Below are 26,861 nucleotides of genomic sequence, written 5' to 3'. Positions count from 1 at the left end.
ACGACTTCTGTTTTGCATCATTGTTCTGTGATCTTGAGGGACAATGTTAGCATGAACTGTAAGTAAGAAATGTCTCTCTGTCTGCGTTTTTTCCAGCTCCTTCTGCGGTGTCTATAATGCACCAGGTCAGTCGTACGGTCGATAGCATCACTCTCTCCTGGTCGCAGCCAGACCAGCCAAATGGAGTCATACTCGACTATGAGCTGCAGTATTATGAAAAGGTATCACACACAAACACTTTGATAAATAGGTAATGTGTTTGACTTGAATAATATTAACTTGTTGATATGTGTTTATGTATATACTGTATGTATATATATATATATATATATATATATAGAGAGAGAGAGAGAGAGAGAGAGAGAAAGAGAGTGTTATTTATTTCTTGTTTCATATTTTTAATATTTATAAACAAATAAAATCATATAATAATATATAATCGAAATGATGTTAATCATATTAAATGAATTGGTGTTATGGAAATTAATAGGCAATTAAAATATTATAATGATCAGATTTTTATTAAAGCTGCAGTATGCAACTATTTGTTCAAAAAAATGTTATAAACTGCATAAAATTCAGCTTATCCTGATTTGAAACAGTTAGCTTAAAATAATTATATAAAAATGATAAAAATAATGAAATTATGATTTTTAAGTTTTAAAAAACAGGTACAATTTAGTGGGAAATGTAAGTTTGATGTCTTTTGACTTTAACCCGCATGAAGTAAATAAAGTTATTTGCATATTTGTGTTTTTAAAGAGATGGTCAAATAGAGGCAAAGGTTATGAGTATTCAAAATGAATATTTCAGCCAATTTAATTTTTCATATATATTTTTTAATGAATATTTTGATAATATAGCTGATTACATGTCACATAAAAGCTTCCTTAGAGAATGACTTGTGGTTTATTGTTTAATTGAGGGTTTTGACAGCTGTCGGACATGAATACCGAACTCCTGTTCCGCAGAGCATGATTACAATCACAGCTTGTTGTGGTCCGATCTGGATACCAGTGGCTAAAATAACAGAGATTTCACCGTAATAAAAAATCTGTTTTGGTTACAGATTCCTCTCTGTCAGCGCAAACCTCGGAAGACACACACGTGCTAACCTCTGCTCGGGGAACACGCCGTAGAGTTTGGCGATATTGTTACGCTCTACTTCTGTTTAGCTCACTTTGTGTTGCTGGTTGACACACAAAATAACCTCACCCTAAGATTCAAGGTCACAAAGTTTAGCACGCATTGTTTGACAGATACTTTCTGCCTTTTCTCTTTGTTTGTAACACACGCACACAGGCTGACAGTCCCCAGGGTTCTGCTCCTGCTCTTACTCTTTCCTCAGTATAATTCCTTTCTCAGAGAAGCGCCTGTCAAAACAGTCTTCTCAGACTACAGCAAAGCTCACATCACAGAGCTCAGAAATAGAGCTGACAGAAAAAAGCAGAGCACTCGTACTATCACACGCACACGTGCAGTCCTACATTCTCTCTTTCTTCTTCGCTTACACAAACACACAACGGCCACGGCTTCCCGGCCAGACTAATGAATTGTGGCTGGCCTGAAAGTGTCACCCACCGATCCTCTGCATGGCACACTCAAATCGGGTTCTCCTGATGGGGTTTGATGAGATAGATAGCCCTGTTAAAAGCCATATGTACCAGATATGCACTTCTAACTCTCTCATGCAGTCTCCTAGCATGAGGCTAGATGAAATATTGTGACCACAGCGCTAATGGTTTTGTAGAATTAATGAGTTTTCAGGTACATATGGAGGTTTTCTTTCATTTTCCTCCTTGTAATTTCTTTCCTGTCTCTTGGTGCAGGACCAGACGGAACATAATTCTTCCGTGGTAAAAAGTCAAATCAACACCGCAGTCATACGCGGCCTTAAACCAGGAGGCATCTACGTGTTCCAGGTCCGGGCACGTACGGTGGCGGGCTTCGGACGCTACAGCGGCAAGATGTACTTTCAGACCATGACCGAAGGTAAGTTTATGTTTGAAGAAATAAATAAACAATGGCTTGTAACCTTTTCAAATTTGGTAAGATTTCAGTTAAACATTCATGCTTCTTGAAGTTTATTTATTAAAAACCTTAAGATTTGTGTTATTGTAAATATGTTCAATTTCAAGCAATCTTTATGTTTGTTTAGTACGCAAAAAATATTGTTTGGTAAATATACATTAAATAAACAAAATGTTACTTTTATTATCATAAAGAAACTATGTTCAGAAAATATTGAATTAAATATTTAAATATTGAATGGCCTTATTTTTTTTAAAGCGTATCACATATATATATTTGAGTTTATAAAAAAGGAATATTCGTTTATATAAATTAAGTTAATAATTTTTTTTGTCTTTATTTAGTCACAATTTCTCATCGAGCTTATAATTATCTTTATTGAAAGCTTATAAAAATATTTATTAATATAAATAGATAGGTTTTTAATGTTAAAATGTTTTGCAACGTTTGGAATTTTTTGTTGTTGAAAAATACATAAAAACTGCATTTAAACCCGCGCGGAAAGGTTTAATACAAAAAGAAAACATACAAAACAAAATGCAATGTAAACTGACAGTCTATGATATATGGTTATCTTGTGTATGTTGTTTTACATCTCCTTGATAAGAAAAACAAGTATATAAGTCTATTTTACTCTGGTGAAAGTTCCTTAGGCGCTTACCAAGCCGACGGCGGGGAAAAAATGCTGCTCTTCTAACTCCCTTTAAACAAAACCCAGATATGACATGAATATCTGGCTTTATTGTTTATAATGTTGTTAATAAATATAGTAAACAGCTTGATACCTCCATGCCGACTGTTAAGATCCTAAAAAATACCCAGCAACAAAGCCACTGTAGTGCTTGTCTACTATTTATTATGTGACCGTCATCTGAGGAAGATATTTACTTATCCTCCTGATCAGCATTGCATATAAATATTGTTTTCTTTTTCGTTCATGGTCAGTGTCTGTCCTGTTTAGCTTTGCATTGCATCTGCATGAAAAAAAAACGATATATTTTTTCAACTAAGGTAAGGAATCACAGCGCGTTTTAACACAAACAATAAAAGCATCCGTGCAAATTTATTTACAGGCTGTAATTTGAAGGCGACGACCCTATTTGAACTTTTTAGAAGGAAAATTCTGGCTTTTAGGAATGGAAAAAGGTCAGTCACATGGCCAAATTCATTAACATTAGTGCAGTGAAATGTACATTTTTATGTTTCAAATTGTTAAAATTATCATAACTTAATGTTTTTTAACGAACAAATATAAATTTACAAAGAACAACCACTCTGAACAGGTTATGGTAATAAACTGATTTTGTTAATCGTTTAATATTACGTTGGTATTAGCATATTAATGAATTCTGTTGCGCAGCAGTTTTCAAACATTTTAATATGGTGATGTATTCCCAGCATAACATCCGGTGTGTAAATTTAACATATTTAAACTAGCTTGTGATCTGGATGAATAAAGATTTAGGAACACATATAATGATTTTTTATATTTTCTGTATATTATAAAATCATTACAGATGAAGTGAATAAGTGTTTAATAAGACTTGACCCTCTAGGGTTATCTGTAGTGGTAACTTAACCCTGTAGTGACACAGTTTTTATTCTTATGAAGAATAAGATTATTCGAACATTCGTGCACATCCCTATACTGGACAGGACTAATGAAAGCCGCCCATCATTTCGCCCTGCCCGATTTGCCTCACCCAAGGGCTTCTGCCTGACTCATGCCTACTTGCTCTTTAAGCAGCTTATTATGATCACAGAGTTAAGTCAGAATAAATCTGATCTATCCTCCCGAGCTCTCGCTTGCCGTGATGGGAGACGGCAACTCTGCCAGGTGATCCAAACATGAATGTTTCATACCAGCATCTTCTGGGGTTCCACAACAGAAAGATACAGTGCTGTCAAATTCACACGAGACTTGAAGTTCTGTTTTTTGTTTACTTGCTACTTCAGTCTATTCGACCTCAAAGTGTGTTTAAAATGAAAATTTGGTAAAATGCTGTGTGAGACTATGTTGGCAGCATATTTATCCTCTGTAGGGTTGCAGCAAAGAGCCCAGGGGTTATGTCTGCGTTTGGAAAGCATAGTCTTTAATTATAAAAGACAAGGAGAGAGACGAAATGGTAGGTAGAATGAAAATAAAAGAAGGGGAAAAATCCCCAGGCCTTCTCCACATACCAGTGCATCTGTCTCGCAAAGACACACACCACCCAACACATTTCCTCCATCTTCTGTCCATATGCTGCTCGAGCTGAGCTGTATGGCCCCATCTGCCCTCAAGGTATCTCACACAGGGCTTCCTGTCCCCGATTCCCCGCTGTGAAAACGGAAAAGTGGGGGTCTCTCACCTGTGTAGATGTAGACTGGGGGCTCCATACACCTCTGCCTCCTTAGAGTTTGAACTTGCTTCAGGCTACATCAGTTTTACAGACAGTCTGCTGGGCTTTGTCGGGAAGTGTTAACTCTTCGATGTGTGTGTGTGTGTGTATACAGCGGAGTACAACACTAGCATTCAAGAGAAACTGCCTCTCATCATCGGCTCTGCGGCGGCTGGTTTGGTCTTCCTCATTGCAGTGGTGGTCATCATCATTGTCTGCAACCGGTGAGTTCTGCTCAAATCCTCACACTGTTTTAAACACATTAGCGTAGCTTTTCCTTTGATTGCATCATTAGCATGGGTATGGCACCTCCTTTAAGTTCGCTTTGCTTCATTAGCGGACATTTACAGCAGACCTTGTAAAATATTTAGCAGGGACCAAGTGCTGTTTTCATGGCTTTTACACCTTTTTCAAAGCACCACTCGAGCTGTTTGCCTTTGTTCCAGCAGACGCGGGTTCGAGAGACAGGATTCAGAATACACAGACAAGTTGCAACACTACACCAGCGGTCACAGTGAGTATTAAGCCCGGAGCGTTGATAGACACACACCATGTATGAATTTCATATCGTTGACCTGAAACAGGCATTCAAATACATATTTTAATCTGTTTTTAATTTGTGACTTCGTATAGCTCACATTTAACTCTCACGTGTGCATCAAAAAGTTCCAAAAATGTTTGTGAACATGCCGTCTGAGGCTACGAGTACACACACTCATGCGTTCCCCGTCTCTCCTTACACACACCTCCATTAATATCTTTCTCTCTCATCTTCTCACACACACCTTTGTTGGACATTCCCCTCTCCTCCACGCTGCAACATTCAAATATTAATCCCACATCTTCCTTCAAAATCCCATCAGAGAGTGCTTTAGCTACATCCCCTTGAAGCTGGTTCTTTGTTCTTTTTCTGGATATGTGCCGTTTGTTTATTTTCCCATGAAAGAAAATTTAGCTAAAAAAAGCTCTGAACCAGGTGTTTTAAAGTTAGTAAGATCCATTAAAGATTTGTCATAAAAAGAGCAATGCTTTGGTAAAGACCATTTTAGCCTTGGAGTGCTGTTCCATTTATAGAAATAAATCTTTAAGATTCTCTGGAGGCAATAATTTGAAGCTAAGCACTCGCTCTCTGTAAGAGCTTAGAGTTCATCTGTCTCTCACTCAATCTGCTGAATATAAATGGTTTAGCACTTTTCCTCAAGTTTTATTCGTCATTGGCCTTCTTTATCAATTGTAACAGCTTTCACTCGATGTAATCAGGAGTACAGGAGTGCTGTAAATGCTCTGTTTATTAAAGTCATTTGTGGGAGAGTTTGGGGCCAATAAAATTTGGAAAAATTAAGAATTCGTCCTTTCGTGGCTAAGAGCTAAAAAATGCTCTGATTGCCACGTTCTTACAATTTTCTATTGTGTTTGTGCTTCCTGAGTCTTGTCTATTTTTTTCTGCTTTATACTTTCTTAGTCGAAGCCTATTAACTGTCAGCCGTTCCGTATACGGGACACCTAAGTTTGCATCTGTATTGTGCATGTAATTTCTAATCAAATCATGACAAACTATATATCATTGGAGGCAATAATTTGAAGCTAAGCACTCGCTCTCTGTAAGAGCTTAGAGTTCATCTGTCTCTCACTCAATCTGCTGAATATAAATGGTTTAGCACTTTTCCTCAAGTTTTATTCGTCATTGGCCTTCTTTATCAATTGTAACAGCTTTCACTCGATGTAATCAGGAGTACAGGAGTGCTGTAAATGCTCTGTTTATTAAAGTCATTTGTGGGAGAGTTTGGGGCCAATAAAATTTGGAAAAATTAAGAATTCGTCCATTCGTGGCTAAGAGCTAAAAAATGCTCTGATTGCCACGTTCTTACAATTTTCTATTGTGTTTGTGCTTCCTGAGTCTTGTCTATTTTTTTCTGCTTTATACTTTCTTAGTCGAAGCCTATTAACTGTCAGCCGTTCCGTATACGGGACACCTAAGTTTGCATCTGTATTGTGCATGTAATTTCTAATCAAATCATGACAAACTATATATCATTGGAAAGGTCTAAGACTCTAGAATACAGACTTCTTGGGAGTTTTTTTAAATAATTTATATAGGGAGAGTTATTGATTCTTTTTTATAAAGAGTGTGCTTAGATTTTTTGTTATCCTTTTGCGACTCACATTTTTTAAATGTATTTTTAATCAAAGAAAACCATAAACTTTTTCATTTTATTTTTTCCATAAACTACAACGTACCTTTAATTTTTTTGTGTGTGTCTGATTTTTTGCAATAATCAACTACTTTTATATTTTCAAACGAGACCAACTGCATTCCAAAGAATTCATGAGTTACCTCCATTTTATTTCCAACATGCGTTTTCATGTGTAGGCTCAAAAAGGGCTTAGACAGTTAACAGGTTGTGTAATTGTGTAATCATGTATTCCAAATCTGTTTGGCATTTCTTTGTCTATGTATCCGTGTGTATTTTTATCCAAATGTATCGTGTCTACTCTTGGTCTAATATATAAAAATGGCATTTTTAGGATTAAAAAGGTCAAAATTAAACAAAATTAAAGAATTTATATTCTATTCTGAGCTATTATTGGCTCATCTTTATTCAACATTTATTCAAAGTCATCCAGTTTAAAGATATGTTTTATAAAATGTTTATATTAGTTTATATATATATATATATATATATACAGTATATTACACACACATACACACATTATAACACAGAAACGTGTCATACAGCTCAAAATAACATTTTCCACCAAAGCACATACAGTACACTATATTTTGACGTTCACAAACCCTTCTATGTTGGACGTAATTCCCTTATCTGACTCTATTTATCTTCTCATTGTCCTCTGATAGAACACATTCATCAATTCCTAAAACGTCTGCACAGTCACATCTCCTCTTAAGAAAAATCGTCTAGCTGCATGGAAACACCATGTCCATTATAATGCCTTCATATAGATTTGGAGCCGAGAGGCCAACTAATTGGATTTAATGCAGAAATGACTTCAGTCTCACAAACTTAAAGTTCACCTTAAGCCAAATTACCTGCTATCAAAAGCCATTTGATTGGCAGGAATGGAAAGTGCTGATATGGTCTCCATCAGGGACTATGATACACTGCAGATGATACATACATTAAAACGCCTTATCTTATTCCCGCGAACATTGCTTCACTCCACTGACTTCAGATTCACTCCACTGACTGCATGAGCTGTTCAATGTCACGCTCAGAATCCAAAGCTACTGGAAAGGCAGACGTTCCCAGAATTCACACTGCCACATTTCATAGCATTTATATTCAATCTACATTTACAGTGACTCTTCTCATGTACATTTAACTTATAACAAAACAGTGTTTCTCAATTACACTTTGTAGCATTACATTTTTTCAATTGTTTATAAATATAACTTTTATAGTGTCACCAGGAATGAAGATCTACATCGATCCATTTACCTACGAGGACCCCAATGAAGCCGTGAGAGAGTTTGCTAAAGAGATCGACATCTCCTGTGTGAAGATCGAGCAAGTCATCGGAGCAGGTAGTTTACTATCAATCCTTCTGACCTCAAACAGCGATCATTCTTTGCAAAATGTAACTCTTGGCCGTAAATGAAATATTGCTCTCCACAGGGGAGTTTGGAGAGGTGTGCAGCGGAAACCTAAAGCTCCCGGGAAAAAGGGAAATGTTCGTGGCCATCAAAACACTTAAGTCGGGGTATACAGACAAGCAGAGGCGGGACTTCCTGAGCGAGGCGAGCATCATGGGGCAGTTTGATCACCCTAATGTCATCCATCTGGAGGGAGTGGTGACCAAGAGCAGCCCTGTCATGATCATCACAGAGTTTATGGAGAACGGCTCGTTGGACTCTTTTCTTCGGGTGAGCACATAAATATATCCTTGATGTGATAATCCATACCTCAGATGAGTACTGGATAGATGGAGAAATCATGAATACAAGATACACTGGGGTGACTCCAATAGATTGAAATAAATTGGTGGTGTCAGATACGCAAATTAATCATCAGTTTCTACTGTAAGACAAACATGTTTGGGAGTAAAACTGTGATAAACAGCATGCAATAAATTGTACTTAATACAAAAATATTGTGTACAAAATTCAACTGTTTGAGAAATGACTTCTAATCACTAAACATGTGAACCAGTTTGTCAAACCGTTTCATTAAAATGAATCATCCGAACGAACCAAATGACTAAAATTAATTGAACTTCCCATTGCTTAAAGGTCCAATGTAATACTAAGGAGGATCCATTGACAGAAATGCAATAACATATACATAACTATGTCTTCAGAGGAGTATAAAGATCTTACATAATGAAGCGTTATGTTTTTATTACCTTAGAATGAGCTATTTCTATCAACATACACTGCGGGTCCCCTTACATGAAGTTCGGCATGTTGTTTCTACAGTAGCCCTAAATGGCCAAACTGCTCTACCGAGCACGTTTCGTAAATACGTTTTACATTGTAAAATGGGATGACATCTTAGTTCGGTGTCAGCCACCTTAGTGCTTCGAAGGGTAGGGTTGGAGTGAGCCGTTGGTTACAATTCACAACCTCACCTGTAGATGCCACTAAATTTCACATACTGCACCTTTAAACACACACTTCAGTTGCATAGTTGTCCTTTAAATTCGGATTGATTTGCAGTGCAAATCTTTCATCAGCAGGTGCGCATGCACATCAGCATGCTGAACATCACACAAACAATCCCTCCTGATTCCTCGTGCTGTCCATCAGGGTCTCTATAATATCCAGCCCCCCCTGCAGCAAACATCTACTCTCAGTATTGATTCTGGCTGTACTTTTGTTATATTAAGCTCAATAATCTTCCATTTTTCTCCACGGGTCACCACACTGACGGCATCTTTAAGATGGTCTCTTTGAAAAAAAAAGCATCCCGAATCGTCGTTCTGTGGTTATTCATGCCCTCATTTCAAATCTGTCACGCTTTCTCAGGCTCCCTCTCTGCATTACATGCATCCAATGAACGCCACGTGTCCTGAAAACATGGACCGTGCGAGCCTCTGACGTAGAATACAGATGATTTGAAAACTGTCCTCAGAATATAATCTGCATTTGAAAATGCCACGGATCTGTGAGGAGTCTGTTGTTTCTCGTAACGGCTTCCCAGGACATGTCCGAATGATTTCTTGAGACACGAAATCGGACAAATCCCCATTTATGGAACAGGCAGGGTGGATGAGACAGATGAGTGACATGCGTCCGTTTGATTTCAGCGCGGAGCTGATGTGAGCAAAATAGACATCGGGAAGCTTTCATGGCCGCTAATTGGTCTCACTGTGTGTTCGAAGTTGCTCTCAAAGTGTCTTTAATTTATGTAAATATCTAATCTTTAGGGAAGAATGATTTATTTTGCTCATTAACAAGACTTTGCCTCTGATCCGTCATGAGAGAGAACTTATTTTATTCTTGACATGTGTGCTTTTCGAGGTGTCAGGCGCAGGAAGTGTAATTATGTGAAACGGGAAACCTCTGAGATTATGGTGTTTAAATGAAGGCGAATAAACAGGAAACAAACGACTCGCCATTTGTTAGACATTTAAACCAAATTTATTTCTTCCCACCACAATCAGACCCAGCTCTCGCTGGAGTTTATAATTGTGAGGTTCTGATGTTTTTTTAGCTGTTTGGCGAGGCAGTTGGTTCGCTCGTGTTTATACTTGCACCCTACGATGGAGGGCATATGCAATGCCATGTCATTTCTTAATTTTGCATGAGTAAGTGAATGAGGTCTGGTAATAAAAGTAAAAATGGCTTATTTTGTTTTGCACTACCTTTTGAACTCTGTAACTTTTAAAACTAACGGATATGCTTGTGTTGCAATTCAAGGGAATGCTTTTATAAAACCTCAAAAGGATGGAGCTTACGAAGTTGATGCTCAGTGTGGGATTTAGAGTTTTCAATGTTGTGGTAAAACATTCTTAAAACCTGTTAACTGTCGTAGGCCTTTTTGAGCCTACAAAACGCATGTTGGATCTAAAATGGCGGTAACTCATGAATTCTTTGGAATGCAGACTTACGGTTGGTCTCGTTTGAAGAAAGAAACGTAGTTGATTATTGTTAAAAAAAAACACACACACACAAATAATTAAAGGTATGTTGTTAGGTTTATTGTAAAATATAAATACAAAAAGTTAAGCATACTCTTTATAAAAGACAATCAATTACTCTCCCTACATAAATTATTAAAAAAAACACCAAAGAAATCTGTATTGTAGAGTCTTAGACCTTTCCAAAGATATATAGTTTGTCATGATTCGATTCGAAATTACATGCACAATATTGACGCAAATTTAGGTGTCCCGTATACGGAACGGGTGACATTTAACAGGCTACATATTTGATTTACTTAATTTATTTAATGAAAATGTGAAAATGCATTGCCTGATTCAAATGGCATCCTCTGTAATACAACTCATATTAAAAATAATAATTAGAAATAGCAATATGTTTCAATCACTATCCTCGATTCCCAGGGAATTCATGGAACTGAAATGCACTGTAAGTCGATTAACATAAAAAATGCCTGGAAATGCATAAAGATTAGAAAAGTGAAGCGGAGCAGATTTATTCTGTTATGAAAGACAAGCTAATGTCATTTGCTCTCATAATGTCAAGCCGGGGTGAGAGAGCTTTGATATTGTCATATCTTTGTTCAGGCAGACGTTATTTCTCCACGTCTCTGACTTCCCTGCATAGGCTGTCATATGTTTCTGACAATACGCTGAAAACATCACGCCTATGTTGTGGCACCCCACTATGACACCCGAAGACAATATTCTGTGTTAGCGCAGGAATACTGATGGAGCTCTTGTAATACAGAACCTGGGGGAGAGCGAGAGCGAGAGAGACCTTACACCAACCCGTCTAGCATTATCCTTTTACTGATGCAGCTTTCAACATTGTTTTGTGAACGATTAAGCAGCGAAGAGTGCAAGAGAGAGAGGAATTCAAAATGACATGCGAAATAAAACTTTCAGATGTATCCGAGAAAAGTCAAAGTGAAAAGCCGAGCGCAGAGGAACCGACGTGTCTGAGAAGAAATGGCATGAATAGAATAATTCATGTATAATCGGAAAAGAAAGAATGTTTGCTTCACTCAGACTGCAGATCCAAATAACTTCAGGTGAAGAATCCCTTCAATTAAACTATAGGCAAACACTGTGAGCAGATTAGAGTGCCGGGCTGTATTTGTGTAGGATTTTAGCTTTATGAATAATGGATGTAGCTTAATTGCTGTGGAGGGTGAGGAGAAGCTCGATGAGGGGAGGGTATGAGCATGACTCACACTTCTGAGTTGGGAGCCGAAAGTAGTGACACTAACATTAAATTACAGTATGTGACGGAAGCCCAGCAGTAAAATGTATTCCCTTTTGTTTTCATTTTTATACATTCGATATGATGCACAATCAGTGTTCATGAATACGACTGTATCACTATATTTTGAACTGAAATTTAGATTTATTTCCAAAACAATCAAAACAACATTTTCAATCCCTAATTTTATTCATCTAATTAATTTAACAGATTTATCTCCAAAAATTTTCAATCACATATATTAAAAATTATATAATATATTATAATTTTTCTTTCTTTACTTTCTTTCTTTAATTAAACAGATTTTTTCCAAAACATTAACAATTTTCTATTTTAATATCATATAATAAAATATGGGATTTGAATGTTTTGGAAATAAATCTGTTAAAATAAATTAAATACATTAAATAATATTTTACATTATTTTAATATGGGATTGAAAGTTGTTAATGTATTATGTGTTTCATGACATTTTATACATTTCAAAAACTATGAACGTCAAGGTATTCCCAACACTTATCCACATAAGTAACAGTTTGTGTAAAGAGAATGAAGATGTCTCTTCGTCTGCCATCCAGTGCCGTTCGTTTTCCCCACTTGACACGTGTGTGTCTGTCCACACTCCGCCTGCTGCGCTCCCGTCCTCTGATCAGAAGCTACAGGCTGCGTGCCTCATTGCTGTCTGTGGAGGGTCTGCAGATGGAAGCAGCTGCAGACACAGCTGGGACAGAAACTGACGGACCTCCTCGTGCGCAGAGGGCTTTCTGACCACCATGGTCAACAGCTGCAAGATTTACTACGGACTTGCATTGATCATTAAATGTCCGATCTAGCATAAACTTTAACAATCCTCACCAGAATGTTTGCATAGTCATCCCAGTCCAGAGTTGTCTGCATTGTTTTCGTCTTTAAACCAGGGACTCTAAGTCAAGCTAGACTATCTGACTTTGAAGAGTTAACCAAGTTCCACAGCTTCACTCCTGCGATGTTGGTGTTGTACAGAAAAGCAAAGATGTTATCTCTTTACTGTGAATGTGCAAAAGTGCATATTAAAGGGATGGTTCACCATAAACACTAAATCTCATATTAATTTCCATTACTTATTCAACCTCATGTCAGTACAAACCTGTATGACTTTCTTCTGCAGAACACAAAAGAAGATATTTCAAAGAATACAACATTTCTCATAATATCTTATTTTGTGCTCTACGTAAATAGAAATTCATGAGGGTGAATAAAGGATGACAGAATGTTTATTCCTGGATGAACTATTCCTAAAAAAGTATAATCTGCCACGACTAGTTCCATCCTGAACAATCTCTGTTCTGTATTTGTTTTTCAGCAAAACGACGGTCAATTCACTGTCATTCAGCTGGTGGGCATGTTACGTGGAATCGCCTCTGGGATGAAATATCTGGCAGACATGAATTACGTGCATCGTGACCTGGCTGCCCGTAACATTTTAGTTAACAGCAACCTTGTGTGCAAAGTGTCCGATTTCGGCCTCTCGCGCTTCTTGGAGGACGACACATCTGACCCCACGTACACCAGCGCTCTGGTAAGAAATTTTTCTTTATGCTGCTTTATAACATTTATGCAGACTTATAGTTTAACTTTCCTTTGATATTTTTTAATGAAGGGTGGGAAGATTCCTATTCGATGGACAGCCCCAGAGGCCATCCAATACAGGAAGTTCACTTCTGCTAGTGATGTATGGAGCTACGGAATTGTCATGTGGGAAGTGATGTCATATGGAGAGCGGCCGTATTGGGACATGACCAATCAAGACGTATGTATCTCATCACACACATTAGCCATTCATTTATTAGATTTACACTTTGCATTTATGCTTTTATCCAAAGCGACTTTTTTACAGTGTGTTCCCTGCATTGAAACACAATTCTCTACCAACTGAGCTACAAGAACAACTAGATTTAAAATGTATACTTAAATAGTTGAATTCATCTGACATTTTTAAATCTCACATCTTCCCGACTTCTTTATTAAGAAAAAGCTTAGCTTTCTTTTAACAAAAATGTCCAAGTAGCAAAAGAAGCATCATCGAATATTGGTCGGTTAGAATATGATGGATGGGCCTGCGGCAATGTCGAATCAGATGTTAAGGTAAACAGCAGCGAGAGCACGTCGTAAATCTGCCCGTGCGCTCTTTTGTTGTATGCGAGTCCAAACCTCAGACCTCAAACGCTGTGTGAACGCAATCAGTCTCTGCAGCTACAGCCGCACCGATCATCACATCCCGCCATCCTCAGAATGCAGAAGATATATGAGGGCTTGTGTCAGAAGTTTGCATTCTTGTTTAAATTGGGTTCGGACTGTATTGGTTTAACAGACTGTGTGTTCATGTTGGCTAGGTCATGTGAGTTTGATGTCTTCAAGCTTTTGTCCTTGTTTTGCGTGGGAGGGCAGCCCTGGTGAAAAAAATATAGAAAATGTAATGGTTAGGATAGGAATTGTATTGGTTTTAATGGAAACTATTATGGTGTCTACTTGTACAGGGATTCTATTGGTGGGGTCCCTGAAAAAAATAGAAACCATCACAGAAATTCGAATGGTTTACATTAGAATAGCCTTACAACCCAAATAGCTTTTCCTATTAAAACCATTGCAAAATTCCTTTTTGTTGTGTGTTTTGGGGATAATTGCATTGAGATTTTACATCCCACCTATAGAAGAAATCACATAACAGTAGACACCATTACAGTTTCCATTAAAACCTATACAAATCCCATTAAAACCATAATAACTTTTTCAAAGGTTTCTATAGTTTTTTTCAGCTGGGAATTTTGTCCTGTAGTGCTCACTTTTGGACAGTTAATCCAAAATATAAATGATTTAATAATTTACTCACCTTATCTTCAAACACACAAAACTTTATCTTTTATTAACAAAAGTGGGTTTTTGGCCATGATCGTAACATGCAATGAAAGTAAATCAGACATGTAGTTATCAAGCTTTTTGTTCTGTATCGGTTTCATTTCTGCTTCACAAAAGCAAGACATTTTCATTGATAATGACACGAGTGTGAGTAAATGTTGACAGAATAGTATTTCTGTAACTCGTAGTAAAATTCACCTGCGCCACGTTTACGGTGTTGTTTAAACAAAAAGACGTTTTGGCATGCAAGACACGTTAAACTGTCCCTGCCCTTGACAAGAGCTCCCATTTCCAGCATCCCTCCGGGTGGCTGAGAAAGGCAAATTATGGGTCCAGATAATGAAAATAGTTTCAAATTGAAAGTGTGAACGCTAATGCGCTAAGAGGGAGCGCAGATCTCGGCAGTTATCTTATTAGCAGTTCCAGATAGCGAGGCCGTCCTCCCATCGGGCTGGCCGTTTGAGGCGGCTGAATGAGATTAATCAGGCCTTGAATGGAGCTCCGTAATGGCTGCGATAATGAGCTGGGGAATGGCGGGTCTCACTCGGGTCCTGCACATCCTTTCCGCTTCATGGTCGTGCATTTTGTTTTGCGCCACCAAGGCAGCGTTTATGGTTTGTTTTGCGCTTGACTGACAGCATGCTGTTAGAAATAGAGTCATTCAAAACCTGTATGTTATTTTTTCTGTAGAACATAGAAGAAGATATTTTGAGAAATGTCTTTGTTTTGTGTCCACACAGTCGATGAAGACTTTTGGTTTGGTTACCAGCATTCTTCAAAATATCTTCTTTCAGTTTCTGCAGATGAAAGAAAGTCATACAGGTTTGGAATGACATGAGGGCGAATAAATGATATAAGAATTTTCATGTTTGGGTGAACTATCCCCTTAACTCCCATGATAAATGTTTCTCATTGCGGTTAAGGCCGATTAGTCAACCAGACATCGCTTTCACAAATGTAGTTTCACACATTCCTACTCATTGCTGGATTGATACAACCACATACAGTGGCGTAGTCACCATTTGCTCATTTCAAACGCTCGATTCGGATAAAACGGTATCTGTTTCACACGTTTACTGAAACTGCGGTTTAATTTGATGGAAGACAAAGCATATCGAAACGCAGAGTGACGTTCTTGATTTCCTGTTACAACTCGCAGCACATTTTCCAAATGTACAATTTAGCCAGTGTGTATATCACGACCATGTGTTAATCATATTTAATCTGACAGATGTTGCGTTGATTGGAAATGAGTAGAAGGGAGCCCGAGTCAGAAAAGTGCACTACATGCACAGGGCTGCCAATACTTTTGAAATATAAGAGAAACTCAAAGACGTGTGTGTTTTTTAATGATCAGAGAGGAAATGCATGTACTGCCAAATTGCTCTTATCACCACCTACTTTTATGAACACGGGCAAGATCTATTAGTTGATTTTAGGAGGCATTTAAATAGCAGCTGAAGTGGCTGTTACTTCTTATTTATAGTCTGAGTGTGCTGTGAAACCGTTGCTTGTGTGTCTGGTTGTGTAAGCGTGAAGGTTGAGTGTGATCATGTGTGTGTTCGCGGCCAATGACAAATGGCTTCTTCGTGTTCCCCCAAGACCCAGATAATGATCACGGTGCATTTATGAAGACTGCAGATCAATCCACTGTCTCCTGCCGTGTTACGAGCCCCCGCCCACACCGCCTCTGTTCTACCACCGGCACCTGCCTCGTGCTTTCAGACAGATCCTATCAAAACATCAGTGTTTTATGGCTGTGCAATAAATTTAGATAAGCTAAATTAAATCTAATACATTAAGTTGTTTACACATTTGAGCAACAGGATTTCTGTAGCTCACCTGGTGGAGCATTGCATTAGCAATAAAAGGTCACATAATGATCAAATATATAAATTATATGCATAATCCAAATGCATAAATGCAAATTTGGTTTCGCCTAACCTTTTTATAGTTCTTGTACAATTCTGTGGTGCTAATTATTGTGATAATATTTATATTTATGTAGCGTCGATGTTTTTGTGTATTTTTAGTTTAAGAAAATGTTGGACTTATATCAATAATATTAATAATAATTATATCAATAATTACGCTATATCGGTATATTGCAAATAACAACTGTTTCGATTTTTCAAACATTTAAAAAATGATTTTCCAATTGTCACTGTCAGAAAATTGTAGAAATGTCTGTAGAACAGGGAAGGCGGGATGAAGCGATGATGGGTGACTGCGTCTGGATCTTGGTTCGTAAGGACAGTATTAATCATGAAAGACAAAACACTATCAAATGTACACTTCTCAATTTTTGGAAGACTAATTTTTTGTAACTGTTGTTAAACTGTTGTTTTGTGCTCACTGTTAAGCCAGTACCATGTTCTGTCTATGGTAAAAAAAATGAATGTGATTTTCGTATTCAGCGTGTAAAACTTCATAAAGTATCGGTTAAAGCGAAACAACTTAAAAAAAAAAAATGTTGTGTTATTTGAATTTACACATTAACATCATTTACCTGCATAAGAAAACTTTATGAACATTAACCCCAAGCCTGAGAAATAATCACTGATTTGAAAAACAAAATATCAACACACAACAAGGTCTGATGTCCCAGCATGAAGACTCTAAAAGTGGTCTCTATATTTTCCAGTTCGTTTTGTGATGCTTTGCCAATTCTGCTCACGTTAGGATGTCACCGGGATAATGTTGTGTTGCTGGCATAGATCATTTTCCAACAGATGTGTTTACGAATTGTACAGCTATCATTATAGCTTTTACATTTCCAACTATTATCGCAATTTCACAACACTTTCCATTTATTCAGCCAACTTTCTTTCTGATCCAGTGTTAAAAGCCCCAAAATAAAATGAAATAAAAAATGCCGTAAAGTAAATTGACGTTTAATGCACTGAGATTGGGACACGTGTACTGTCTACAGTAAAATGGATAGTTCTCTTTTTGCGGGCTGTACGGTTAACCCCACTGAACTTTGAAGAGTCAGACCCTCACAGATCTGTGTCTCCCCCTGCAGGTCATCAACGCCATCGAGCAAGACTACCGGCTGCCCCCTCCCATGGACTGCCCCAGCGCCCTCCACCAGCTCATGCTGGACTGCTGGCAGAAGGAACGCAACAACCGGCCCAAGTTTAGCCAGATTGTCAACAACCTGGACAAGATGATCCGTAACCCCAACAGCCTGAAGGCTATGACTCCTCTGTCATCAGGGTGGGTTTGAAAACATGCCACAGTCGGATTGGAAGACGTGTTTCAGAATATTGAATAGTTCCTAAACCTAGTGATCTATCTACCTAAAAAGCATTTTAAGGCATGTGCTTTTCCACAATGAGACAGCAACATAATGCTGCTTTAAGAAAAATCCCATGTGAAAAAAGTGCAGTAAAATACACTTTAAATGTACTTAAAGTGCTCTATCTTCACACACTGATTATACAAAACATGAGTTTCAGTATTTTTAAAGATAAACTTGAGAAGATCTAAGTGTGCTCAACTGTGCAATTTTATACACAGTGAATAGAAGTAGTTTATTTAAGTGGCCATTTTAGTAGTCTTTGAAATTAAAGCTGAAATTTGCAGTATTTATTTGTTAAAGACATTTCAGTAGATACTGCAATAATATTGATATTGTTACTGTCTAGTAAAATCCGAAATTGTGACAAATGCGTAATTGTGAATATTGTAAAATTAGGTAAATCAAATATGTATAAATATATAAATTAAACATTATCTTGACAGTCGCTTATACCATTTTATGTAAGTTGCCGCCTTATAAACCAGCTGCCTGTGTAGGCGGTCGGCAGCATTACACCTTACTTGGATTTTGAAATATAGCTTTACTCATCTGATACAATTTTATTAATGCAGCGCAGTACGAAATAGTTATTCTGATAAATTGCATTATGTCGAAAGTCATGAAGATGTTTCAACAAGTCTCTTCAGTATTTCGTTTATGAAGACACAGTGCCTTTTGGGATAGAAGTATTTACTCAGAAGTGTAACTGAACACTTTGGTATGCCATAGAGAGATCATAATGACGTTCAGTTGAACCTCTGCACATACATAATACTGTATTGTTTTAAGAGGGGAGATCCATCCATGTTATGTGATATTCGTGCGGTTACCAAAACAACTTACTTGCTTTGAAGTTTCTTTTTGACACTTTTTTCCTGCTAGTTAGGGCTTAGATGTGTCTCTACACGCAGTATGTCTGTGTCTGCTATACTGTATGTTTCATATTTTAGGGAAATTTTCTGCATCTGACCTTTTGCCAGACCCAGTGTAAGACTCTCTCATGTCCTTCAAGGCATATTTACAAAACCAAATGGAATATGACCATAATAGAAATGTCTTTAAACAGTCTCCAAAACTTCCCGTAATGTTTTCAATCCGCCGTCAGATGCTTTGGGTTTACTTCTGATACCTGTGGTGGAATCTATCGATGCCAAAGAGCTTGTGTGTTATTTCTTTTGGGATTGAATTAAGACGTAAATAAAATCAGCTTGGTCTGACAGATCAAATCATTTTTGAAAGCTTGAGACAGTCATATATTTCAAACAATTGTAGAGCCGGTAGACGAAAAAACAGTGGGAAACACTCTAGTCTTTTTCTTGTGGACAAATGTAAAATGGCCCAGTTTCTTCTGTCACGCCGATGGTGAGAGGCTTGGGTTTTCAGCGCTTCCCACAAGCTCTTTTTGCCCGAAGGCTTATACGCCACAGAAATGTTGCTAGAAAGTACATTCATCTGGGGACATTAATTGCATTTTTGGACAAATTAAGCAGGGCAGAGGATATTTTGCACTTAAATTCTTCCCTAACATCCTTTTTGTCCTCTCTCGAGATTATATCTTATTGACCCAAGAAATAATATAGCCCATAATTCCCAAATGTGTCACAATAGCTAAAAATATGCTATGTTTCTTTGATTGATGATCACATGCCAAATAAATGTGAACCACATGTAATTTAGGAATGTACCATGTGTGGGGGGGATTTCAGTGTGTTTATTTTTACTGTGTACATTCACACAACTGCGTGACTCATCCCTCTCTCTTTCTCTTTCTCTCTCTCTCTGTAGAGTGCATTTGCCCTTGCTTGACCGCAGCGTGCCCGACTTCTCAAGCTTTAGTACTGTGGACGACTGGCTGGATGCTATTAAGATGGGCCAGTACAAAGACAACTTCGCCAATGGCAACTTTACCAGCTTCGACCTTGTTTCCCAGATGACTATGGAGTAAGTGTCTTAAAGTGCATATTGCATTCCTTTTTACAAATACTGCATTCAATATGATAAACATTGTTCGCATATTCCTGCTGCTTGGATACCAAGGCTAAAACAAAACAAAAGTCACATATTTCCCGCTGATGCAGTTTACACAAACTTGTTGAATGACTCATCTCACATATTGCTCAAGTGACAAAAAGACTGGTACTGTTTGTCACAAATAATGAAAAAGTGACAAAAAATTGTCACAGGGACAAAAATAATGCAAAAGGCAGTCATGGTTGGTAAGAAATGTTTCTTGCCACCCACTACTGTCCTTGACCATGTGTTAAGTAAGGGAGCCGGTTGTTATCGCAGAAATAAGCCCCGACAGAGTGTATCACACCGAAGGGGTTTATTTCGCAATAACAGCCGGCTGCTTGTACATTATCCTTATAACACGGCTACTTGCCACATGAGAAAAAAATTGACATAAAATGTTAAAATTTCCGCTAGGAAAAGCCATTTAGTTTCGTTTTTTTAATAAGAAATGACGTTCAAACATCACAAACAGACAAATTGGTTTAATCATTTATAAAAATAATCTCATATATGTTATTAAAAGACATATTTATCTCAAAATGATTTACAGCATCTGGGTTACAGGGTGATATTAGTTTTGAGCGGTTGTTATTTGAAAATAAGAACCCTTGGAATGTTGCGACTGGCCAATCAGAAAGAAGCATTCAAATAAATCGTGTAATCATTTAAAATAACCAAATTTGAATATATCACAAAACTTTTTTATATTTAAAAAACTGCTCAACAAAAAACAAAACTACATAAAAACATACAATTGTATAGGATGTAATACATCCTAAATCCTCTAAATCCAGATAAGATGCTTGTATCTTTGTGTGAAGAACAGGCGAAATTTATTCACTGATAATCTTGGATTACTGGAGTATATTTAGTAGATTACAGACAGAACCGAATGCTTTCACTTTGCTCCACATGTATACAGTATATTATATAAATACAGCTGCAGAAAAAAATAAGAGACCAATCCTAAATTTTCATTTAATCAGAATGTCTAGACGTATTGTGGCCAGTTCAGTGTCTGTTGAATTGCAACAAAATCAAACCTCAGAAGTGACAAAGCCATCCAACAGCAAAGGCAAAGACTGACAGCATGACAAGACACATGAAAACTGATGTTAACCGATGTTAAAACTTAAAAGAGTATATTTGACTTCTGAAAAAAACGCAGAGCATATTTTCTGTTATTGTTACCTGTTTCTCCAGTTTTCATTTTCTGCAAACAAATGTATATATAAACTTTTTTTGGGGGGACAGAAATAATATTAATAAATAATAATATAAAATGTATTAATCATTTTATATTTATTTATTTAAACATGGGGAAGTCTCAGCTCATTCTCAAATCTACAGTTCACACGGCCTGTATGGTTATAAATGTAAAATACTTCTAGTTCAGTTCTGCCTTGGTTGCTTGCTCTATATATCACAGTTTAAACCATGCGCATTCTCCTCATCTCACCTAAGCTGTTACCTGGCAAAACCCGATACGCATCCCTGTAAAAACAAAGAAAGTGTTGTTGTTTTATAGACGCTTGAGTTGTGCAACAAACAGAGGATGATATGGATTAAGGAATTTAACCTTTATTCAGTCCTGACATGCTGAGTTTACTTTGGCAACCTGTTATACAGCAGTGAATTGAAATTTATGACCACAGTGTTATGGTATCCGCTCCAGAGCGTTCATGTTTCTTCTTGTCTCTTTCTGCGTGCGCAGGGACATACTCAGGGTCGGAGTGACACTGGCAGGTCATCAGAAGAAGATCCTCAACAGTGTTCAGATGATGAGGGCCCAGATGAACCAGATCCAGTCTGTAGAAGTTTGACCTCCAGTGTTTTGGTTAGACCGGGAGAAGAGTACAAGAGGAGGAATGGGGGCGTCGTAAAGGGAGGACACGGCCACCACAGACCCACAGCCTGATTTACCTTCCGGACCACCTGAGCCCCTCCTCCAAAGACACTCTCACTCTCCATCTGTGTCATCAGAAACCCTTGTTAACCCCCAGCTATCCTAACGGACCCGGGAAAGCTGCGTTCGGAAGATGTGATCACAACATCCGTTTAGCTTTAGCCTCCATCAATCACAGAATGTCCGTTCAATCAGCCAGCAATAGGCTCCGCCCCCTCGCCCCTTCAAATCCCTTGTTTCTTCTGCAATTTTCCTCTTTTTTGTTTGTTTGTCGTTTTATTCCTTCTTCATTTTTTAAAGAGTTTTTGTAAAGAATTTGTAAAGCTATGAGAACACAAGGAATCTATATTAAAATATATAGATCGGTGTAATAATGTGGACTGAAAACTAGGTGAATTGAAAGGCTACCCTTTAAAAGGGCAATAAAGAAACTGGAGATAAACACTTTGCCCCTAAATACGCTTCGGAGATTTCCTTTATAATATATTGCGGAGTAGGAATAATGACTGTCTGCTCAACGGCAACCTGCGGGATCGTAGTCCCTCTCCCCCCGATGACATCCGAAGGAAAAGACTGGGAACACCATGAAATGGAACTTCCTTTTGGCAGCTGAACTGCCTCGAAGAAAATACAAGACTTCATTCGTTTTTGCAGTTAAAACGACTACAACCCGTAGGAACACGAGTCTCCTCAAAAAGGTTTTCTCATTCACAGTGTTGAATCGTGAAGAAGATTTCTCATTTCTTGGGGGAAAAATGAAAATTCTACAGATGTCACAACAGCCTGCCAAATAGACCATCATTCCTTTGTACCTCGTCCTGTACATATCGGATCCACTTGACATTGTGACGTCATCATCCTGATGTAGTCAAACATTTTAGTTTCAGCGTTAGATGGATTTGACGTTTGATGAATTTGCTTTCGGATGCCTAGTCTCCCATAGTCTTCCTCCTTTTTAAAAGGTTGGTCATGGGCTGAGATGATTTAGTTGGAAAGACTGCATCTGATAATACCCCCACCCTTCACAGCGATATGTTTTTCATGAAAAGCATCTAGAAGGACCCTGAGTGCATTGGTGTGGTCTTCCCATCGTCTAGCCGTGTGTGAGTGTGTTATGACACCTGCGTGGTACAAAACTCTGATTTCACGAGAAGCTTGGATATGATACACTTTGCTGATCACTGTGCTGATCTATATATTTTTGCCACCAAAATGTGTCGAGAAAGATGTTTTATAATGAGCTAGTAGGGGTTTTACTATCTGATAAAGTATGCAGTTATAGGACATTTCCAAAATGGGTACGTCATGTTTATTGTTGAGCATAGTTTTATATGAGGATACTGTCAAATGGTTCTGAAACGGTACATTCTCTAGTATGAGTCACCCAAGACGCGATGTAAAAGAAACAGTAGGTAGAAATATGACATCTAGTCGGCTTATGATGTTAAGCTGAAATTTTAGAGGCCATTTAAAGAACACAACACAAACAATAACAGCGAAATATTGTAAACTAGTGGTTCCTGATGTCTATAGGATTTATTTTATCATTTACAAAAAAACACAATCCCTGCAAAATACTTCCACAACACTCTCTTTTCTCCTAGGTGTACAACAAATTAAACTATGTATATAACAATCGAGCAGAACCCCCCCCCCCCAGAGAGAAGCTTTGTCAGAATTTAGTGTACAGAATCATTTTTATGTCTTATTGAGAGTCGCTATTGATAATGTTCTGTTCGGGCTTTTTGTTTTGTACAAGAACGGACTGAGAGACAGTCATCCTGACAAGCAGCTTCATGACTGGAGTGTGTGTGAGTTGTGCGTGTGTTTGTTTGCACGTGCAGGTACATCCATGTACCAGCATTGAGGTCACTGTGGTTAACGGTATACTCGCTCAGCTGACGAGGGGCTCATTTTATTCCATAACCTCAGGGTTGACATGCATCTTTATAGTGCTTTAAAAGCATGTGTGCAACACGGTACTGTGAGCTCACATCAGCACAGGTCAAATCTACAGACGGATCCACCTCATTCAATCTCAGAGTGCTGATACAGTTATTATCAAGCGATCTATGTTTGGCCATTCTTTGTTCTTCCCATTACACAATGCTTCCATTAGAATGAAGACTCGGTTCGGTTTTTCCCAGCCGTGCCGTACTTTGGCATGAAGTATCAGTTTAGTGAACATTCAGTCTTCAAATTGTCCTGTTAAGAAACACAACCTAAACTTCCTCAATTTCTGGTGTTTTCCCTTAGCCTGACTGTTACTAAAATGTCTTGAGAGTTTCGTCTCTCAGTGGTCTTTGTAAATTTTATGATGAGATTAAGAAGCTACGATGACAAGGAATATGATTGATGTTCACTGCTGGACACGACACTGTGTTTTAACTAGATGCGATGTGAAATGTTTCCTAAATCACAACTATTGAAAACAAAACATTATTACACAGAGGTAAACGTCAAGGTAGATTTGGATCACTGACATTTTTCTTTTGCCTGTGAATTTACAATATTGAAAAACGTGTCTAACGCTAAAAAACACCAAAAAAGTTTTGATTTAACCCTCTTATGCAAGAATTTATGAAAACCCGACACTCTTCTTCACAGCGATAACATAAAAAAAAACGTTTACTGAAGGGTTCTTACAAGAATCATTTCTTTATTATTTTTAAAATCTTTACTGCAAAAGAACCTTTTAAGAAACAGAAAGGTTCTTCAAATATTAAAGATTTTTTATAAAACCATTTGGCAAAAAAAGTAATTTTTAGTTTTTATTGCTTTTAGGGAATTTAAAGCAAGATATGAACTTTTTACACCGATTTTATGATGTCCACTTGAGTGGAAAAAATTGCGTTTTGTTTTTGTTTGAAGATACTGTAGCTGTCCACTGTAGTGACCTCTATGCGTGAACGGGTTAAAAGTTTCATCATATTTAAACTGAAGCTATACTTAAAAATACCTTTAACATTAAACACAAGTGTGTTAACTGCGGAATGTTGGTTACTTCAGAGCTGTTTTTTATCGCTTCTCACGCTATCATATCTGGTTAAGATACGTTGTATGTCAGGGAGTGAAAGACAAATGGAGATAAAAGGATAGAAGGATGCTCTCACATCATAAAACTTCAATGATGCCAGCGGTCTAGCAGTCACTTTAACCTGTCTGTCCAGCACATGTCCTTTCAATATTCAAAAGCTTCTCTGTATCTTACGAATCTCTCGTCTTCCTCAGAATAACAATTCACACTCACAGGACAACCCCCGTCACTCACACGGCCTATAAATCGACGGCTCTCCTCTCCATAGTGTGCTTAACCATAAACTATGTTTGGATAAGTCTGATCTTAACGCTGGAATAGTTTAAACTTCATGATGGTGGTTTAGTGATGTTTACAGGTGCTGCAAGTCACTGCGAGTTTTAAATCCCCAGGATTAACAAACCTCCGAAAGAAATCCTGAATGGATATCCCGTAAATTACTTCTGAAGCTCAGCTTATGTTCCTTCAAACCAAATGTGTTATTTCATAAATATACGTTTGAGATATTTGAACAAAATGGGGTTTTTCTTGCAGTTTGGTGGTGACGATCACGTGGGTTTCTGGCACTTGGTACAGAGCGATCATGAAGGAACATTAGAAGTCAACGAGCCTTGCTGTCTGTTATGATTTGTTGCGAGATACGCATTCGTTGAAAGATTATGACACGCTCAGCAGCAATACACGTTTAGTAGAATGCGTTTTCTTTCAGGAACCTGTATTTACAAAGAAATATGTCATCGCAACCGTCTCGCGTAATTCTGCTTTCCCACCGTGTCTTCAACCGCAGCTGCTGAAGTTTATTTCTCGGTAGGGGACTAATTACTTCACATGTCTCCCTCACTCATTTTGTTGTTTAACAGAACACCGTAGACCACATACAAATGAGACGTGGCGTCGAGAGTGTGAAAGAATGTCATGCGGAGTGATTTAGCACTTATTGTTTTTGTATTTCAGTTTAAACGCATACACCACAACCACTTTTTTAATACGAGGCCTGGAAAAGCATTCGGCATTTCTTTTATAAAAGAAAATCATTTTTTTCAGAGGTTTAACTGTTCCCGCCATGTGGACGGCAAAAACGCCGGCACAGGAACGTGCTCCATTTAAAGCTCTCTGTTGAAAGCTGGGTGACAGCAAGCTGTGATCAACATATGCTCACAGCTACTGGCGAACCGTAATTCCAATGAAAATCCGTTATTATGATGATTATATGCGACTGTGATAAATACAAGCTGGCTTTAGCTCACTATTGTGGGTCTGCGTTTCTGCCTGCTGCATCCTTCAAATACGGTGAGAACGAAGTTAGTTTCAGATAGAAAATGGCTCCCCTGTGCAGCGCTGTTTCTGCCTGTAGGGCTGCAGCACCCTCTGGTGTTAGGAAGGTAGTAGTGCGGGAAGGCTGTGGTTCTTCTACACGTCTCTTAGGCCTAGTTTTTGGGATGCTTTCATCACTCTAGCCCAAACAGAGCTCTGCCCACCTAGACCACTGTGACGGAGATAGGGGTCCTGTTTCGCTGTATAAAATGTACATTTGACTGTAACCCTGTGAATGATGTAACAATTTCATTATTTGTAATATTGTTATTGGTTTATTTTCTAAAAATGGAAAAGCCCAAGTTGACTCTCCTCATTAAAAAAATGAAACGAGATCTGTTATACAACTGTGTGCGTTTTGTCCATTCAATTTATTTACTTTGTACACAAACACAGAACTGCTTGAAGGGACAGTTCACCCAAAAAACAGAAATTCTGTCAATATTTATTCACCCTCAAGTTGATTCAAACCTGCATACAGATATATAATATATATATATAATATATAAATAAATAAAATACAATATTTTTTCCTTTAAAGGAATAGTTCGCCCCAAAAAATAAACACCGTCATTATTTATCCACCCTATTGTTGTTACAAAAATGTATGT

General features: G+C 37.8%; 1 protein-coding gene across 2 annotated transcripts in view; it reads left to right on the top strand.

Moving 5' to 3' along the window:
- ephb2b (eph receptor B2b) overlaps positions 1-26,591 on the top strand; it is a 127,545-nt gene extending 100,954 nt beyond the window's left edge. Inside the window, exons 6-16 of one of the 2 annotated variants that reach the window (XM_056734408.1) lie at positions 97-221; positions 1,830-1,992; positions 4,528-4,636; positions 4,862-4,926; positions 7,837-7,959; positions 8,051-8,298; positions 13,124-13,339; positions 13,421-13,570; positions 17,702-17,895; positions 19,766-19,921; positions 21,708-26,591. In XM_056734408.1, the coding sequence (XP_056590386.1) occupies positions 97-221; positions 1,830-1,992; positions 4,528-4,636; positions 4,862-4,926; positions 7,837-7,959; positions 8,051-8,298; positions 13,124-13,339; positions 13,421-13,570; positions 17,702-17,895; positions 19,766-19,921; positions 21,708-21,816 (1,658 nt within the window). In that variant the 3' untranslated portion in view covers positions 21,817-26,591. Of the gene's footprint in view, positions 1-96; positions 222-1,829; positions 1,993-4,527; positions 4,637-4,858; positions 4,927-7,836; positions 7,960-8,050; positions 8,299-13,123; positions 13,340-13,420; positions 13,571-17,701; positions 17,896-19,765; positions 19,922-21,707 lie in introns of both variants that reach the window. The other variant, XM_056734407.1, reaches the window with a different exon arrangement.
- Positions 26,592-26,861: the final 270 nt, after the last annotated feature.

This window comes from Triplophysa dalaica, chromosome 21, assembly GCF_015846415.1.
Source record: "Triplophysa dalaica isolate WHDGS20190420 chromosome 21, ASM1584641v1, whole genome shotgun sequence".
Lineage (NCBI taxonomy): Eukaryota > Metazoa > Chordata > Actinopteri > Cypriniformes > Nemacheilidae > Triplophysa > Triplophysa dalaica.
The sequence above is the reverse complement of the archived record's forward strand: the minus strand, read 5'-3'. Positions and strand labels throughout refer to the sequence as shown.